Genomic DNA, 20,518 nt, shown 5'->3' with positions numbered 1-20,518 from the left:
TTATCAGCTGGTCGGTTCATCGAGCCGAGCCATATTGGCGTGCGTGGGTAATCGCCGCGCGATTCCGCCCGTGTTCCGTTGCCGTGCTTTAGATGGGTGCCCCTTTGCGTTGTGCGAAATGTAACACGTAGAATTGCGGCGTGCGGTGACATCGCCACGCTTTTTCTCGTCCGCCCGTGCGCATTCCATTCAATTGAATTCATTATGCTGCACGTAAAATTCTATACACACACTTATGAACGCTTATGCAATTTCACGATGAAAATAATTAGATACACAAGGGAATCCATATTTTTTTTTAAATTGCATATTTATAAAAGTATTCCCTTGAATTTTAACTAATCATTTCATTTTGATTACAGATAGGGCATTCATTTTAATCAAAGCGATGCCACTTGCTATTGATGTCTGAGCATTCGGTTACCCATCAAAACGTGAACAATAGATGTAGTGGTGCTCTGCATAGAAAAGAGGATCCTCTCAGATGGAAATAAGGCAGCACAGTTGGAAATTATTTGTTCATTCATTGAACGACCGTGTCGCTGCGGTAGCGGCGGCTACAAAACGATGTGTTCTCAATCCCCGTAGCCTGGGCTCATTTTCAGTCGCCATATCCTGTGAATTTCTCCCCCAGTCAGTTCCTCTGCCTGAAATGAACGTCTATTTTTAGATACTGGGTTTATTTTTTTTTTGGTGAGCCTACATTGACTCTTTTAGGATACTCAAATTTTGACCAATTTTTTCGGTTTTACTCTAGGAGAGCATATGGCCATCCTTCGGTCTTTACTCGCTCTTCAACTTATGTGCCCTCAACTCTTTTGGCAGCTCCTGCTCGCATCTTGTCCTTTGGTGGCCCCATCTCCTCGCCGTGGATGCGTGACGTGGAGCTCCCATGCCGCTCTGTGGGGGAGCCCACACCTGTTGTCCGATGGACGAAGGAAAGGTGGGCCTCATGAATTTTATGTGTATCTATGTGTGTATGTATGTGTGCTTTATCAGTGTAAGAGCGGTAGTGCAACGGTTACCTCGCTTCACTACAAACCCGGCGACCTGAGTTTGATTCCCGCTAACGGCCAACACCGGTGACAATTATCTGAATCGGTCCTGGGCCTCCCCTAGGTCGACTCGGCATAAAATGAGTACCTGATGCAGTGTGTAAACATCGCTACTGGGGAGATAAAAGTGGCCGGGCGTGGTGCTGGCCACCCACTATTTCGTGTGCCGTACCGGCCTTTAAAGGTGCTCGCTAACAGCACTTGCTCCAACAGTTTTGTGCTTAACCATCAAAGTTTCAGAGGTGGCCTATATGCTAAGCTGTGTGTGTGTTCACACGTATGTTCTATTTTTTTAATCGATTATCTGCAAGAAGAATTCCAAAGCTTTTAAGAAGGAGACGTTAAAAATCTTCACTTTAAATGTCTTACTCATATACGATATCAAACTCGTCCAATTATTTATTTTTCCTGGAAACATTTTTGTGTATCGCTATTTTCAAAATATCCAACAGAAATTACTGGCTCAGAGGTTAAAGTGCTGCGCTGGGTGCCACTGAGATCCTGGACTCATATTCGTGCAGCTGCCATAGATTAAACAGGGGTTCTGAAACATAATGTGCCTGATCACCAGCGTCTGCACAACAAAAATACACCATATAAAATGTAGCTTTGCACGTAATTTGACAAGTCCAGCTCTGAGAATTTAAAATATTTATTTTGACTGTCATCTGATGAATATAACTCCGTTGCATTGCCAATAGGAAAGTAAAGTAATGGCCCCCACTTGAGTGTAGTTTTGTGATATCCGCTTCCACTGACCATTCTCGAACACAGGGGCATTGCCTTGTCTCGTGGCATGACATCGAAAGCAACAACTGGGATAAAACTTGGCGAGGAGGTAGTATTTAAGAAATAAATACGTATGTATGTTGAGCTTCTTTCGCGCTGTTATGTAGCCAACCCTGCTCATCGGAGGTGTCGGAGAAGTACAACAAACTAAACACAAAAAGCACTTCTAAAGAAATGAGTTTTCAATCTATATTTAATAACGAGGTGCACCATTTCACCCACCGCCCACCCCACAAAGTGACACGTCGCAAGTGGCAGTGCCTGCGGACGAACACGGCTCCTTCCTGCCAAACGGCAGCTTACTTCTACGCTCCGTTCGAGCGGAAGATTCGGGAGAATACAGCTGTACAGCCTCCAACGCGTGGGGCTCTGACGCACTGCTAATCACTCTCCTGGTCCAAGGTATTACGTGTGTGTGTGTATGTGTGTGTGTGTATGTGTGTGTGTGTATGTGTGTGTGTGTGTATATGTGTGTGTGTATGTGTGTGTGTGTATGTGTGTGTGTGTATGTGTGTTTCGTGGTGACGTCACCGCCACTTAGTGGCGAATGGCGGTTGTTGTTGTTGTTGTATGTGTGTGTGTGTGTGAGCGACGCTCACAACAACGAGCGGAGCGCCGGGTGGCTAAAGCACAGCAAGTTGGCACAGTAGGGGGCACAGGTGGTGCATCAGCCAGTCATCTCGGTCATCTCGGTCAGTCGACCCGTGGCACCTGGGTCTGCCCCGTGACCTCCTGCCAGCAGGCGTTCGACACTTCACGTGGCCTCAGGGTGCACATGGCCTGGCACAAGCGTCGTGGTGACGTCACCGCCACTTAGTGGCGAATGGCGGTTGTTGTTGTTGTTGTGTGTGTATGTGTGTGTGTGTCGATTACTATTTGGCTTTGTGCGAATTCGCAACTCCAAGCGCAAGGCGGTCGCACGCCAATTACGTTGCGTCGTCGCAAAATGTCCCCGTCGGTGTGAAATTGCTGGCTTGCTTGAACTTATCTGCTGGAATACAACAAAAGCCTGTGATACTCAATTAGGGAAACAGAAAACCTGCCACAGACACAATGCTTGTTAAAAAGTGAAATGTCTTATTTCCTTTTGTTTATTATCCAGGAAGTATTATTTTTAGTTCAGTGCACAGTCTAACGGTGTTGTAGTGTGAATTAAAAACACGGTTTACAAATTAAACTACAAACTGCCACACATGCTCACCAAACACATACCCGTATGTATCATGACGTCACGCACAGGAGAATATAGATAGAGCCTCTCAACTATTCAGATGAAATTTGTTTTGTTTAACCCAACAGATTATGTGTCGTCGTACCCATCAGAAAAACCTCTTGTTTCGGGAGATTACTTTTGGCTGATGGATATCGCTGAGTAATGTGTAGACATAGATTTACAATTGAATGGTCAATTGGATCGTATTTCAGTGGCTAGACTTGGTGAAAAGACAAAAAAATAGATATGTGCAGCAGTTATAACGGGCCTTATCAGTTCACCCCTGCTGGAAACCTCTGTAACCCTATTTTGAGGTGCAGTGCTCTTGATTACAGATTGACCAACGAAACAACATTTCAATTATCCCATAGACCGATAAGTCAGTGGTGCTAAAGTCTTGTCCTGGTCTTTGTGACCCACTGGGAAAATCATTTAGATTAACATCTATGCCAAGCATCGTTTGATGTTTGAATTATTATCTGCCCATCGTGGGCACTACTGACAATTAATTTAATGGAAATTAGCACGGGATTAGGAACGCGTGCAATAAATGAGCTTCATTTCCGCTTCAGTGAATTCGATATTCTGTTGCTAACAGCAGCGCACATCTCCACTTTATAGTTGGCTGCATGCAGTACCACTGAGTGGAACTACAGTAGATCCCCTCTTAACGATGGTAATTGGTTGCACGAAAACAGTTGTTAAGTCATTTTGGTCGTTAAGCGAGTATAGGAAATGCACGTCAAAGGCTTGATTTGTTCCGATAGCATCTAAAGTTACCCTTTTTCAGTAAAAAATCGTACTTTATAATATTTAAACAATCGATATCAATACATAAAGATACTCACAACATTATAAACACATAACATGAAAAGAAACATGGTTAATCAATGGATTCATTCATATGTACTGTGCCTACCACAACCCACCGTTACCAGGGGGATGGTGGGTAAGCAAACACGTTGGGCTCTATGGAGGCACACTACACTACATTATACACTACACATTGGGCTCTATAGAGGCACTACACTACTATACACTACACTATACACTACACTACATTATACACTACACGTTGGGCTCTTTGGAGGCCGTCATCAAGCAATGAGTCGTTAACAGGGGTGGTCGTTAAGAGGGGTTCTACTACACATACTATACACTACACTACTATACATTACACAACACTACACATTGGGCTCTATGGAGGCCCGATGTTAAGCGGTTAGTCCTTAGTCCTTAACAGGGGTGGTCGTTAAGCGGGGTTCTGTGTATGAAAATAACTCGTGCAGAAATCCAATATTGAATAAAAAATTATACTTATTACGTAATAATGACAACCAAATAATAATAATACATTTCAACCCTTTTTCAACTGCTGCGTGAAGGATTTCTTTCCGATGTTGGATCAGTCATGAGGTTGTTTTGACCATACTTCACCACGCCGGTCAGCGTGGGTCGGTATAGGCAGGGGGCCCAGGACTGGTTCAGATATCCGTTGCCAGAAGCGATATCCATGCATGGCTGGGAAATTGAACCTCGGTGTCATCAGGTAAAAAGCCACAGTGCGCTAACACATGTGCTGCCACTCCTGCACCCTATTAGCCAATAACATTAAAAGGGAACGTCAATCATGGGAATTTGCATATGCATGTTGCTTAACAGGTATTATTGCATATGTTTGTAAAAAAAACATTTTATTTAGACCCAAACTTTCCACAAAGACAAAGATCCCCCGTATAGCCTTAACAGGTTGTAGGGGCAAGTGCTGTTAGCGAGCACCTATCAAGGCCGGCACGGCACACGAAGGGAGTGGGTGGCCGGCACTACGCCCGGCCGCCTTTGTCTCCCTGAGTGGTAATGTTTACACACCGCACCAGGTACTCATTTCAGGCTGAGTTCACTTAGGGGAGGACCAGAACCGGTTCAGATAATCGTCACCGGTGTTGGTGGCCGTGAAGTGGAAATGGAACTCGGCTTGCCGGGTTCGCAGTGCAGTGCGCTAACCACTACACTATCGCTCTCCATTACAAAACTGTCCACAAGCATGTACACACGTGCACACACACACAACAAAGGCCGATGGCCTGTTGTGTTTTTGTTTGGTTGAGGCTGTCTCAGGACAGTACATACGGCAACGTATTCATGCACGCACCAAAAGCTGGCGGGTATCACAAATGTCCTCCCAGAGATTCGTTTTTTTTTGGAAATGGGTTTTGAAGAAACGATGCTGAACACGAATTAATTAATAATTAGTGAACACTTCAGTTCATCCACTCTAATCTAGATTTCGCTCGCATGCGTGACCCATTTGGTAAATTTCCGTGTGCAACTTTACTTTTACATTTTCGCAAAATCACCGCGAGCGCATTAGCATTTGCAAATTAGTTGAAAACATTTCCCAATATGAGACCAGATTCAATTTAATGATTGCACCATTTCATTTGTAAGGGGGTAACTTGAAAAATATCTTTGTATATCAATTTCAGCTTGCTTAATTGGGTGCATATTTTTTTCCGCTTTTTTATGTTGTTGAATTTTCAAACATTAAAGATGTTAAACCAGATATACAAACACAAAAGTATCAGGAGCCATATTTTATCCATGCAAGGCCATTGGCTAAGGGCTGTGAGCAAGCATTTCCAAGGTTGGCACTGTAACAAAAGGGCGGTTTATCTGCAACCCATCCATAGACTTTTTCATCCATTACTGATGTTTAAATTAAAATTAAATGTTACACTAGGCGCTCGTTTCAGGCTGAGTATACCTAGGGGAGGGTCTGGGTATGTTTACACTCTAATTAACACTTGCATTTGTGCATGCCTAGGAATAGAATACAAATCACCAGGTTTCTGGTGTTCGTATTCATGTGAGAACCTGAGCCTCCATTCCCCAAACACACCCCAAGCCAAACAGATCCCGATACAGCCATGTAGACTGTTGGGAGCCAGTGCTGTTAGTGAACACTGGTATGTATGTAAATATGTTGAACTTCTTTCACACCGTGTGTAACCAACCGTGCTAATCGGAGGTGGTGCGGGGGAAGGACAACAAACTAAAAACAAAAAAGCAGTTCTAAGGAAATGAGTTTTCAATATATATTTAAAAGTGCATAGCTCCACTGGCTTCCTAATATCAGAAGAAAGAGCGTTCCAGACGGCTACAGAAGGGCATCTGAAAGCGCGCGATGCAGCGACCGTCTTTGTTCGATGGCTAGCCAAAAGCCACTGCGAGGATGACCGGAGTGCACGTGATGGTTCATGTTCCTTGACGAGATCAGCAAGGTATTATGTTTCATTTGTGGAAAGCACTTTGTGTGTAATGAGTGGGCACCAGAATGGCGAGATGTTTACTACCTCACCTGGTATGTAGGAGGCCGTGGGTTCGATCCCAAAGCTGACACCTGTATATTTGGAGTATGCGTGTTCTCCCTGTTGTCGCATGGATTTTTATCTGGGTCCTCCGGTTTTCCCTCCACATTTAGAAACATGCGTTTAGAGTATTTGGCTGCTATAAATTTCGACATGATTAAGCCACTTGCGTTGAGCTATTATTTTCGGCCAAGTCGCTTCTGAAAAACAGCTAGATGGCTTAGTTGCCTTCACCTGATAGTTTATAGTTTCAGATTGAAGTGAAAATCTTTTAAAACTTGTCCAGCACAAGTGCTTAATTTTAGCCAGAACAGTCCAAAACTCATGCTATATCCATCTCGTCTTTATTTTGTACTCGTAATTTTTTTTAGAAAACTGTTCATAAGATCATAGAAGTATAGGGTGCAATAATGTAGGATTGTCATGAATAGGTGTAACTTATACTCCAGTGGCTTTCCAGAAAATATTGAGTGATAAAAATTACGCCCTGCACGGCGCAAAGAGCCAGCACCATGCCCGGCCACTTTTGTCCTCCGAATAACTAACCTTTACGTGTCACGCCAGATGCCCATTGAATCTTGATTCAACCTAGGGGAGATACCACCTGCCACTGATGTAATTCCTGGTCATGAATCAAATCGAGGTCACTATAATCATCGTGCAGTGTGCTAACTGCTGCATCACCACCACTCCCCATAACACACATACACTCGCTCATGCACGCCCGAACGCTTTCACACACGTCAAAAATATGACCACACGATGAGACTACTCAGCCCTTGTGTTGCAGTCGTGAACAAATTCCCTGGCAACGGTCAATCTTCGCAAAGTTTCCCTTTAATTGACGTATGCGCGTGTCTCACTCTGTCAGTTCCATTGTTCATATTACAGTGACCGCAAGCGCTGAAGAAATAGAGTAAAGCAATGGTTTTTGGCATTCAGATTTATAATATTGCATCAGGACTATTCCAATAAATGCTTAGAATAATATTTTTTTCCCGTGTGAACAAAAAAAAAACACGCTCAGTGTGAAATGGTCTTCAACTTGTATGCGGATTAACAACACGTTCCTTAATAGTTTCAAAATTTATACGAGAGACGTTTGTGTGTGTGTGTATGTGCTCGTGTTTACGCGCGTATCTGGAGCGACGCTCGCATCAACGAGTAGAGTGGCTGACAGCTGAAATACAGGCAGTGCATCTGACAGTCATATCAGTCCGGTTAACCCCATGACCCCTGGGCCTGTCCCGTGACCATCTACCAGCGGCACCTTTGACATTTCAAATGCCCTCATAGTGCCCAAGCATCATGGCGACATCACCACCACTTGGTGGCAAATGGCAGTGGTTGTTCTTTGTTGTTGTTCTAAGTGTGTATATGTGCGTGTGCGCGACCCCCACAGTGCCTCCTGACCAGCCCAGGCTGAGTGTTTCTAAAACGAGTGCCTCTTCTATCACTCTATCCTGGATCCCAGGAAACAATGGAGGAAGTCCTTTGCGTGGTACGTATTCCTAACAGACAGCATTCATTACAGAAGTGCCCCCACCTTATCCCTTTTTTGTTGTTTAATTCCACTTGACTGACATTTCCAAAGGCTACTTTTAAAATATATGTGTGTGTGTGAAAAAAACAACATGGCCACAGGCTGTGGACTTGAACGCCGATAAGTACTTGTTAATGCTGCCAGCTTACATGTCTTCACGCGTGTTCTCGCCGGCAAAGTGGGCGAACAGACGTCGAGGGATGAACAAAGGCAATGAAATGATGGATTGTTACAGGAGTGGGCTGCACAGGAGCCGTTCAGGATCATGAGTGATGCTGTGGGCATGGTGAGATCATGAATACACATGAAAGAGCAAAGATTTTAGTGTTGTAAGAGTGTATATAAATATATAAGATGTGCAGTTGTGGCTGCTCATACAAAAGGACTGGCCGGTCGCTTCATGTTGCAAATGGGTTTGTTTTTCGCGATGTAACTTGTGCTCTGAACTGAACGGCGTTTTACATGCCGATACGATGATCAATTGAGCCACACGTGTTTACGCAGAGTAGTAATGACTTTTACTTTGCGTGGCATCGTTATCGTGCATTGTCGCCTGGAAAGATGCAATCACGGATTCACTCAGGCTTTTGATGGGAACATATGCAACAAGGTGTTTGGTCAATTTGATTGGCCATTAAGGCATATTCTAAGACAATCATTTGGGATGAATCTCACAATCGTAACAATCGTAATAATTTGCTTTTATATAGCCTCATTCATTCAAATGGAATCTAAAAAAAAACGCAGCATTTTGAACCCACCACACACAAACGTCTTAAAACCCTCCGAAAAGAATGTTCGTCATAAACGATGTACGATGGCACCACAGATAATTAAGACTCCTCACAGCCAAGAGCACGGAGGTGTAGGGAGTTCAGCCAGAGCACAGTAGGGCGCCATCACTCACTCGAGGACTCAAGCTCCCGACAGCCAAGCAAGTCCAGGGAACAACAATAGCAATAATTCCATACCATATGAATCATTTCATGTAGGCTTAAGATTTGAATTATTTTTAATGTGTGATTATGTATTGCCACGGGTTTGGTGTTTGTGCGTGCGCCCGACGAGGTCGCCTCACAAGTTTGAAAATAATTTGGTTGCTGATAGGAGAAGATGTAAATTTTTACTTTTTAATATTAATATTCACTTAATTTCTATTCGTAATTTTTACATTGCAAATTTCAGTATTTTGTCTAGCGCCTGAAGGCAAAGCCTTAGAATCAGGCAATAGAACATGAGCTCAAGAGTTTGCGTATTGCGTATTTGCTTGCTGACCCCACCCGTGCTAAATAAAGGTTCTGGTAAATATTCTTCTGATATTGCTATATTATATACAATGCAATGAAATTCAGTGTAATAGATTTCAGTGTCGGTAGCTTTAACCATGCCATCCCCGCCCCGACAGTTCTCATTGTATTACATTCGCTTCGCTACTTAATACCAACGTCTTCCCGTCCATGCACTCTCTCCTCTAAACCTCGATAACTGTCCTGAGCCCATTAAGTCCTCCAGCATCCATCTCGTCCGTGCTGTCTACTAAAGCGCTAGGCTTCCTTGCTTCACAGCTTCCGAGTCTTTACGCTTGACTTGGGGATACTTTGGAGATTCACTATCGCAACTGTTGAAAAGATGTCCCCTGATGGAACTGATGGAAAGATGCGATTGTGACAAAAGTAAAATGGCTAAAATATATTTTCGATGCCACTTATATGGCGCTTTCATGTTCCAGTCCATGAACGTTGCATATGTGTTGCAGTGCTAGCGTACAGTAGGTGTTGGTTGTATAAAAAATATCACATCTTCATTACTGTAACAGTTGTGCTTCCTCCAAATGATGAGTAAATAACATTTCCAATAGCTTCAAAAATAATAATTTTAAATGTATTTCCTTGGTGATTCAGCCGTCTGCCTTTTACTATTCACCTATACATCTATGGACATGCGTACAGTGCTCACCGGGTCATGTAAAAAGGTGTCGTCGTCATCATCATCAGCCATGGTCGATCCACTGCTAGATGATAGCTTTTACCACCTCTCGCCATCCTGGGATGTAATAATCTACCGAGCGCCTTGCACGCGAGCTCGCCTCATCGCTCCATCCCTTCGGTGGACGTTGCTCTCCGACACGTTTCATGTCTTGGTTGCCGTTCCATCTTTATTCTTGACCACCGTCCACCATCACTTCTGGCCAGGATATGTCCTGGCCAAGGGCTGCTTAATGTTCTTTACAGTTTGGTTGAATGACACTTTTTTACCTGCACACTTTCTGTAAATACCCGCGTTTCGATTTCTGTCTCCCAATGTAATTCGAAGCATGGATCTTACCCCATGCTTTTTTTGCCCGCTTTTTTCACTTTTTGTTCTAATTATTTTTACATGTTTTTTTTATCCTATTCACGACCATATTTCTGAACCATGTGTAATAGCAGGTAGTGCGCACTGATATAAAATATAAAAAACCAGCTTAGACAAGCAAAGAGTGCTGACTACAGTAACACAATACACAGTCCATCGCTCAACACCAACATATATTCGCACCCCCCCACCTCGCTACTTTCTCATCGTCCAACGTCACGGCGCCTCTAATGCGATGGCACGCGGCGGTTTGCCTCTGCGCACCCCCCCCCCCCCAACGTTTCTGTCCGCCAGGCTACCTGTTGCAGTACTCGGTTGACCGCAGCGAGCAGTGGGAGGAGATGGTCATCTCCCCGCACCAGAAGCGCTACGCCCTGGAGCGGCTGCGATGCGGCACGTGGTACAAGTTCACGTTGGCCGCGCGCAACGTCGTGGGCACTGGCCGCATCAGCGAGATCATCGAGGCCAAGACGCACGGCAGAGGTAGCGGGGGTTGGTGCGAGCGAGCGAGCGAACGCGCGTCCAAAACTTTTGGGAGCGCTGTTTTTTCAACGCTCGGAAGGGCTCTCGATCGATCGCGAAGCCGTGTCGGCCGGAGGGGACACGCAAAACGAGGTGCGCTCCGAGTCATCCGTTCTCCAGATATCTCGTCTATCTGCTTCTGCGTCATCTTTTGTCGCCTGTTGAACTTCCACCTCCGGTTCAGTCGTTTGTCTTAGTCGCCCAGCTTGTCTGTAGCTGGATGACCAACATGCTATAGGCCTCTCAGTCTATATCGGTGCCTCTTAGACTAAAGCAATCTAGTTTGAACTCAGCCATGTGAATAGATTGTTTGAGTTTTTCCAGTTTTTATTGTTCTTTTGACATTTAAAAAAATCTATTCCTTTGTCCAATAGGTGTCATGTCATAAGGTCAACTGTCCATTCATTTGGAGCTCTCGCAGAGCAGTGGCAACCCCACGTGATTGAGAATGGCCCATGGAAGGAGACAATGCAGAACTTCTTCTGAGATCCGCAACCTTTTATTGCCTAAATACTTGGATGTAAACTTTCCCACGTGCTAAGCTGTAGATTAATGCGTATTGCATGGCAGTCAGTATTGGTGTTTTTAATCATAAAAGCTGGAATGTATCTAAATTGTGTACACAAATCGACACAATTAAATATTTATGTACATAGCGTCCGATTGCAGGTACATCTCAAGATGTAGAACAAAGTAGAATATATATAAGCCGAAACTAATTCACATTTTCCTTTCACGACGATGATTATTGCTTTCAGTTACATTGATATTCAATTAATAAAAATAAAATTAATTAGAATTGCCTAAAAAATGTGAGCTTCGGTCAGGCAACTAAATTGCACGCAACCTCATTCACATCGTTGCTGAAGAAGCACATGTGGATGCCTTATTTACATACCATAATTATAACTAAGCATTGCAGGAAGTCTCTTCTCTGCGAGTGTTCATTAGCGAGAGAATGTAGCTTGTATATTTTAAGGTTAACTGTACACGCAGCCACGACGTACACCCACACACTTAATTACTTAACATTTCCCCCGCAACTCCAAATTGAGAACGATGATTTTTTTGTTTTTTTAACAAGCGGAACAGAAAACCCTCGCGTGTTGTCAGGTTAACTTCGTACCGGCAAACTCGACGCCCACATAAGCTAATCACCCGAATTCATCCGAATAGTTTGCTTCTTTGATTTCATCGTCGAGCAAAGCTCTACACGCCGCGTTGCTCCGGGGGTCAACCCGGCGTGTCAAAATCCCACCCCTTTTTTTGTCGCCCCTCGCCACCTCCCTCTCCTCTCTCTTCCCTCTCTCAGAACCGCACTTCGTCAAGGACGCCGAGTTGGTGCTGCCCATGAACGTGAGCGTGGTGCGCGTGAACTTGCGCGGCTGGGATGACGGCGGCTGCCCCATATCATCCCTGGCCCTCGAGTACCAGCCCAGCGGCGCCGGCGTCAACGCTCCAGCCGGTCCAGGCGGCGGAGGTGGCGGTGGCGGCGGCGGAGGCGGCGGCGGAAGCGGCGGCGGTATTGCCGGCGCCGGGGGCGCGAACCCGGGCGCCCCGGGAACGGCCGTGGGGGCCGCCGTACCGCCCGCCGGGGGCCCCGGCGCGGCCGTGGCCGGGGGCGCCGGGGCGTCCAGCGCGACCTGGAGCCCGGTGCTGGAGACGTCGGACGCGGCCGCCCCCATCATGCTGGCCGGCCTGCTGGAGGCCACGTGGTATCGGCTGCGCATGCGCGCGTGCAACGCCGCCGGTTGCGCCGAGCACAGCGCCGACTTTGCGACGCTCAACTACGACGGGAGTAAGTTGTGGGAATCCACCGCCGTTGCAGTTGTCCACGAAGACAAAGACCCCCCCCCCCCCGGATAGCCTTCGCGGACCGTTGGGGCAAGTGCGGTTAGTGAGTAGTACTTATGAAGCCCAGCACGGTACACGATTGTCCACATGCACAGCGCGCGGTCTTGCCGCTTTACAGCTCGATGTATTGCTCATCAGTTCTTGCATCTAAGTTCAACATACATACAGGTTCTACACATAGGACAACCACTGTTGACTTCTCGACAGAGTGGTTCTCATGTTATCGACCGTAAAGGAATGATGGGCTGAGTCAACCCCTTTCAATTGCCAGCCGCTCGTTCTACCATTGCGCCATCTGGCCAGTTAGGATACAGGAAGGACAAATCTGGTAATTTATCCATATTTGGAAAACTTGTTTGTCATTGCACCGGAGGACATGACCTAGAGATAAAAAAAAAACTGGCAATGCTGTTCTTGCTTGGCATTAACCTCCACTCACAAGCAATGTCGCTAGAACATTTATTGCTGCACAAATTAATGGCACAGCACATTTAATTAGTAATGTTTTTATTGGACAAGGTCATGAATTAAGACAAATTCTGTTTACTTTCTGAAGAAAACAACTAAATAATAAAATGAGCCAAAAATGCTTCTACTGTATTTTTAGTTGGATTTTTTTTTATATAAGTACATTTCAGATACTGTAATGAGTAAAATTGTTTTTAATAAATGCTATTTGGTTTACAGCAGACAGGGCAATTATAATGATGCACTACACTGGAAAAGATGGTACACATCATCTAATCATCTAATTTTTCGTGAAATTACCATGATTAAATATGTTGTCATTCTCGTGTTATAGAAATATATGAATTCTTTAAATTAATGAATACAAAACTTGTGTCGATAATTTTGTTTTTTCCAATTCAAATATTCTCTGGCGAATACAACTCAATGATTATTACTGAGTATGAACAGATCTTGACATTTTTTTCTTTGATGTACCTTTTCTGTTTCCTTAATAATGTAATACATATTCAGCATCATTATAATTGTTTCATGAGTAGTGTTATTATTATTTTGCTACACTTTAATATATTTTGACTTCTTTTACTTACCTTTAATAAAAAATAAATTGCATCAATAATTTTCTGCCCTTTCGTCATTCCGCTGCTGAATGATGGTGCCCTTGACCAAAGTTGATTTTGTTTAACCAGAGACCAGAATCATTTTTCTTCGCAAGAGTGATTTAGGTAACCAAAATAATGAAATATATTACAAATAAAATAATAACGTGCAGCAATTCAGCAAATGTAAATCACTGTATTGGTCAGGATTGGTTGGTAAACTGGGCAGGAGTACGGTTAGCGATCAAACTCAGGTCACCTAGTTCATAGCTTGGTATGTGAATCACTTGGTCCACTGCTCTACCCCCATGCTGATCATCTTTATGATTTTGTGGTCATTGTCAAGTTTACTCTCTCAGATAATTTTTGCAATGTATAGATGAGTGGCACCACAAGGATTTAACTTTTCATTGTGATCTTAGAAAAAAAAGATTTTAAAATGAACGATTCAACAATTGCCATCATATTAGTAACTAATATTTTGTGTCCATATGTGCTTGCAACTTCATTGTGATTAATACAACTAGATGTCCTGTTTTGGCAGACTGCATAGCAGTGGCCAATAGTCGATTGGATAATTATTTGCAACCAAATTTAATTCAAAGCCATAACTAATGACTCATGGAATACAAAAAAATCAAAGGCTGCCTCATTATGCTTGCCTAAAATTGGCTATGATTTGTCATTGACTTTAATTTGTCATATCTGCTGCAGCAATTTTTTTTGTTCAACCCACCCCACGACACACGGGGAAATAGCTGGGTTTAAAATTTACAACGGTGACTGAGTTGGGAAGAAGGCCATCTCCGCTGTGATGATTTATAATGCGTCATCTCCAGCATGGCATGTTGCAAGCCAGGCTGTGCGGGGAAGGTAGCGGCTGCCGGGGGTGGGCTAGTCCGGCGGGCCACTCTGGACAGCTGTGAGTGAGGGAATTTGCTTCGAAAAGGTGGCAGTTGATGGTGTTTGCCACTTAGAAAAAAAAAATTGCTCATATGTTCTTTACACGGTTTACAATGTAACTTGCTCCCCTTATCAACAAAAACACCACCCACCCATACACTCACAATTTGCGTTTTTTTTTACTATGTTTACACGAACACAAAATCTGTACCGCATGTACATTTTTGCATCCGTTTGCGATCGTGCCCTCGTCAGTGCGCGTTGTACATTTACCCGTTGAACAAAAACCGTTGTCTTTGGGAAAGAAGAAGAAAATAACATAACACGACCCGCTGCGCCTGGCCATGACACCATCTCTTTCTCCACCCCAAGGCACCATCCCGCCACTCCTGAAGGCGACGGTGACGGTGAACAACGAGAACCTGTCGCCGAGCCAGGAACTGCGGCTGCTGCTCATCGTGTCTTGCCTGCTGGGCCTCGGCTTGCTCACGCTGGCTCTGCTCGTTTACATCCGACGCCGCCGGCGGCAGCAGAGGCTCAAGCGTCTGCGAGGCAAGCGCCGCCCCTGGTTCTCGCAAGGCCATCAGCCGGTCCCGCGGGGAACCGTGTGCACGTGGCAGTGGCTCGCTGACCACCGCCAGGGTGAACTCTTCTAACTGGATATTTGGCCTAATCTTCCACGTTGGCCAGATGTCTCGGGTGGGAGTACCCACACTTTACGATCTTGCGATCAACGAACGGTGGTGTACACGTTTATACTTTTTGGTGAAGAGAAGTGGAGGGGGATTTTAAGAAACTTGCACCACACTGGGGCAGCATCCCACCATAGTGAGTAAGAAGTGCACTAATGATATAATTACAATGCTACGGCATTGACTTGATCATGGCTGCTATGTTCTAGATGGCTACATGAAAGAAAAAATGGTGAACTTTCCAAGAGAATCGTTTTTGGTTTAGATTCCCACACTGATGCATTCTTTTTCTTATTATTATCAAGCATTGCCCCCACATGTATTCCATGTATTACCAGCTGCTGGAAAATGTGATTTCGCATGTTCTTGTTTTCTTATGCTGGAGCCATGAGTTGCCATTGTGGCACTAATATAAAATCTTCAGCAGATGAGTTACACTATACCACTGAACTGTTTTCCTCATCACCCCCTGACATTTATCGATATAGCAAGCTGCCATATCTTCCAAATTTCCTTTGCGTATTTATTTAACACAACCTTCATTTGCTCAGTCGTAATTGTTTTGTGCATCTCGGAAACCTGCCCCATTGTTTCAACTGCCTTGTACGGGGAAGATGATATGAAATCGGCGACTTCTAGAACAGTGCAGTGTACTAACCATTCCATCGAGGCAGCCCCCTGTGTACACACACATTACACAATGATGCCAGCAGCACAAGTGCTTCACTGGGAAGGGAACTAGAAAGCAGTTAGAACCCTTTTTGCTTATTACTGAATCAAAGGCAGTTTGATGGCAGCAATTTATGGATGCAAGAACGATGCATGAACGCACGCCAGTTACTCACTGGCCACGCTATTATAGACTTTTTTTGTTTGATTGAGAATAGAACCTGTAATTGGAATGTGCATCTGACAGGTGGAATTTGCCCAGTAATTCCATAAGAAGTAACGTGCTCGGAATTAATATAAGCCATGCAAATCAGACGCTGCCGTGGATTTGATTACATATTCACGACAATCTTGATCACTGCTAGAATGGAGGCTCTGGTTGTGCGTGCACCAACGTTTATTGTTTCCAATTGTGTCCAAAGGATGATTTTTTTTTTATACGTTCCAAACAAATACTTTGCATAACCGAAAATAACAAAACACGATGACAATAAAGAATAACCTTGCAGTGACATGGAAAGAGTGAGATAACTATACACACCGTCTGAAAATATGTTTGCAATTCTAATGAGCATGTGCAAGCTGGATATAATGATGCATCGACTCATCAATTAATATTAATTCATCTTCCAATACATGGAATAGAATTTCGCGTGTAAGAATCAACGTTTTTAGCATTGGGTTTAAGTCCCCTGCATTGGGTTCAAACAACAAACAAAAGCTCTAATTCATTCTAAAATTACATCATCAATTCTAGATTTGAAGCTTTCGTGACTGCAAGGAATCATCTTCTTAGGTTTTTTCGGTAAAGTCACGTAGAAAGTAAAATAAAATAAAAACAAAAATCACGACGTTTCGGAGGCAACACAAGTCTCCGTCATCAGGTGGGACCGTCACAGCCAGATTAGCTGTATCAAGTGAGGCAATGATTCAAGATGTAATCCCTTAAAAGCGAGTTGAGGGGGGAGGGAGAGGGTGGGGGGAGCTCATCAGACTATGGTAGCCAATGAAAGGAACGTATCGGGAGGGAGGGGGGGCGAGGCCAAAAGGGTGGGCGATGGACGTGGAAGCGCTTGTGCGCAAGCGGCCAATTACTGCACACGCCAACACAATGGAGCGATTGTGCGCAAGCGGCCAGCCACTGCACCCGCCAACACAATGGGCAGAGAGGAGGAGGGGAGGTCTAATAGCACATGATAGACAAAAGAACGAAAATGATGATGGGTACAAACTTAGGGGGAGCTCATCAGACTATGGTAGCCAATGAATGGAACGTATCGGGAGGGAGGGGGGGGCCGGGGGGGGCGAGGCCAAAGGGGTGGGCGACGGACGTGGAAGCGCTTGTGCGCAAGCGGCCAATTACTGCACACGCCAACACAATGGAGAGAGAGGGGGAGGGGGGTCTGATACACATGATAGACAAAAGAACGAAAATGCCCATGTTTATACCAATGCTGGCTGAACAATGAAGAGAGTACTGTTAAAATAACTGGGGATGTTAACACTCGGTAAAAAATTTTGGACCATCTTATCTGACAGGCACTATTTTACTGTACTTTACCGAGTGTTAACATCCCCAGTTATTTTAACAGTACTCTCTTCATTGTTCAGCCAGCATTGGTATAAACATGGGCATTTTCGTTCTTTTGTCTATCATGTGTATTAGACCTCCCCTCCTCCTCTCTGCCCATTGTGTTGGCGGGTGCAGTGGCTGGCCGCTTGCGCACAATCGCTCCATTGTGTTGGCGTGTGCAGTAATTGGCCGCTTGCGCACAAGCGCTTCCACGTCCATCGCCCACCCTTTTGGCCTCGCCCCCCCTCCCTCCCGATACGTTCCTTTCATTGGCTACCATAGTCTGATGAGCTCCCCCCTCCCTCTCCCTCCCCCCTCAACTCGCTTTTAAGGGATTACATCTTGAATCATTGCCTCACTTGATACAGCTAATCTGGCTGTGACGGTCCCACCTGATGACGGAGACTTGTGTTGCCTCCGAAACGTCGTGATTTTTGTTTTTATTTTATTTTACTTTCTACGTGACTTTACCGAAAAAACCTAAGAAGATAATTACATCATCACCCTGATTCGCAGCGATATATTGAATCACCCGGATTGGTAGGCAATGTAAGTCCCACAATATCTTGAGGGACGTGTTAGTGCAACGGTTGCCAGCAACCGTCATCAGCAACAAGTTAACCACGTGCAACTGTGGCAACTTGGCGGGCAACCCATGTAGCTGGGTGTCTGCTTAAACACATTCCTGCGAAGGGAGCTGGTAGGAATGTTGGGTTGCTCGGTCAATGGCCAGGGTCAACGGCGGCGTGGTGTATTCCGCAAATATGGCCAACTGTGAGGGCGGGCACAAGCCGGCGTGAGTAGGTTAAAGTTGAGTTTTATAAGGGCACCACGGGGTGACCAGCCCCTCCCCACCCAGCCCCACCCCTCCCACCCCCCACCCAGCCCCACCCTCCCCACCCAGCCCCTCCCCACCCTCCCCACCCAGCCCCTCCCCACCCAGCCCCACCCCACCCTCCCCTCTCCACCCAGCCCCACCCTCCCCACCCAGCCCCTCCCCTCCCCACCCAGCTCCTCCCCATCCAGCCCCTCCCTGCACGACGGATGGACACAATAATCCCCTGTGGGCTGGTGTAACCAGGAGGTTCCAACCCAGTACAAACTCACCACATCACACACACAGCATCACATCCAGATCCCGCTCAGCCATTGTCACGAAGCTGCCATGTTTTTGATGAAAATAATTCTCTCTGCAATCTGAATGGAAGTCACCAAACCAGTTGCCCACAAAGGGGAACTGCAATCAGATTTTTTTTCACTTTTTTGGGCAACAAGATTTTTACAATTGGAAATGCCACGGCAAACATTGCCAGTGGCAATTGCCAGCGATGATTGTGGCCTTAATTGGCCCTGTAGATGATGGCCTTGATAGGCAGCACAGGACACTATATATATGAGTATTCATGGAAAACACTACAATAAATTGTACTATTATATAGTGCTCTTTATGCAGTCTTTACAACAACAAAACCCAGACGATAATAAAGATTAGGCAATCAAGCCAGCTCAAGGATGAACAAATATGGTTTTTATTTTGACTTAAAAGATGTGACCGTATGTGCATTTGTTGACTTGATTTGGGACGGAGTTTTTAAAAGCAGGGCGCAAACTAACAAACTAAAGGCCCTTGCCCGTCATGATTTGAAATGCCTTCTAAGAACCACTGAATTTGAACGACTTCCAGGAAATACAGAACTGTGTATACACAACAATTATAGCGATATGCATGAGTACAAAGGGTACATTTCCAACTATTGCTATTTATCTTTTACGTGTTTCCATATGAACTCTGCAGGGCACCATCATGCCTTCGTTGCACGCATATACTTCGAAAGTGATTCCCAGGTGGCGTCATGCTGTCGGCGAATGAGAATTATTTCCACGTGTTTTTGTCTCAGGAGTCCTCGTGTTTTTATAATACGCTGTTGTATCCTCAAAAAAGAAATCTTGTAACTGAATTTTTACACACTTCCCAATGTGCTATCGACTGCAAACTTCATATAGGTATGTCATACTGATGACAATACTATATTCTATAATTGAAAATTAAAAGTAAATATTTTTAAACAATCTTTTTTACGGCTTTTAATTGTCCACGCTCAACTGACGTTGCATGTAAATCACCACGTGGTCCCTTACGTCACGGCAAGCCTCGGGGAGCCACGCCCAGAGGCGGGGGATGTGGAAGGAGGGGAGGGGCGATGGGGGAAGGGGGCAGGGGGAAGGGCAGCTCGGACAGTACATTTCATTAAAGCGTGTTTTAAAAAAAAGTATTTTTTAAATATTTCTTATTTGTAGCTTCCTCATACATTGATTCGGTTCGGTGCAGCCACTTCCCAATGCAAATGCACGAAAGAGTAATTTCCAATGCACAATAATACTTTACACTGACATGGCGGCTTCGTAACAAATTCAATACTCGATTTAATTACGAGCTACATGTTTTTTGGAATCGCTTTCCTTGTTGTTGTTCTTTTTTATAATTAAATGTCACTTTAACTTTGCTCTGCTTTATTTTATGCTTTAACAGATGCGAAAAGTCTTGCGGAGATGCTGATAAGGTAACTGCTCAGGAATATTTCCCGTTTGATCACGAAGTCTTCTGTAACCAGATCCACTGAGGATACTTTCCTTGTTCTCTTGATGGTGATTCGTGTTGCTTTGATGTAACTTATCCCTTCGACAGAAAGAAAGACAACGGGGTCTGCATGTCGTCCTCATTTCCACAATTTCTCTCAATAGACTAGGAACTGCTTTTTGATTTTCCCCGGGCATTCACCCCAGAAGCTTTGTTTTTTTTTGTGTGTGGCAGATAACACATTTGGTGCGCAATCATAAAAAAAAAAGAATTGTTATGAAAACACCAATTAAGTTATTGCCACGTTCAAAACGTAATTCCTTCCTCATTTCACACG

The 20,518-nt window shown here is 44.7% G+C and overlaps 1 protein-coding gene across 1 annotated transcript in view; it reads left to right on the top strand.

The window, feature by feature from the left end:
• The window catches only part of LOC144942888 (cell adhesion molecule DSCAM-like), a 196,714-nt gene that overhangs the window by 160,014 nt on the left and 16,182 nt on the right, over nucleotides 1-20,518 (top strand). The window contains 7 exon segments of the mRNA XM_078869889.1: nucleotides 826-943; nucleotides 2,083-2,246; nucleotides 7,828-7,926; nucleotides 10,618-10,806; nucleotides 12,158-12,643; nucleotides 15,042-15,221; nucleotides 20,134-20,164. Of these exon segments, the coding sequence (XP_078726015.1) occupies nucleotides 826-943; nucleotides 2,083-2,246; nucleotides 7,828-7,926; nucleotides 10,618-10,806; nucleotides 12,158-12,643; nucleotides 15,042-15,221; nucleotides 20,134-20,164 (1,267 nt within the window).

Source organism: Lampetra fluviatilis, chromosome 29, assembly GCF_964198595.1.
Source record: "Lampetra fluviatilis chromosome 29, kcLamFluv1.1, whole genome shotgun sequence".
Classification (NCBI taxonomy): Eukaryota; Metazoa; Chordata; class Hyperoartia; order Petromyzontiformes; family Petromyzontidae; genus Lampetra; species Lampetra fluviatilis.
Note: the sequence above shows the minus strand (reverse complement) of the source record. Positions and strands in the feature narration are given on the sequence as shown.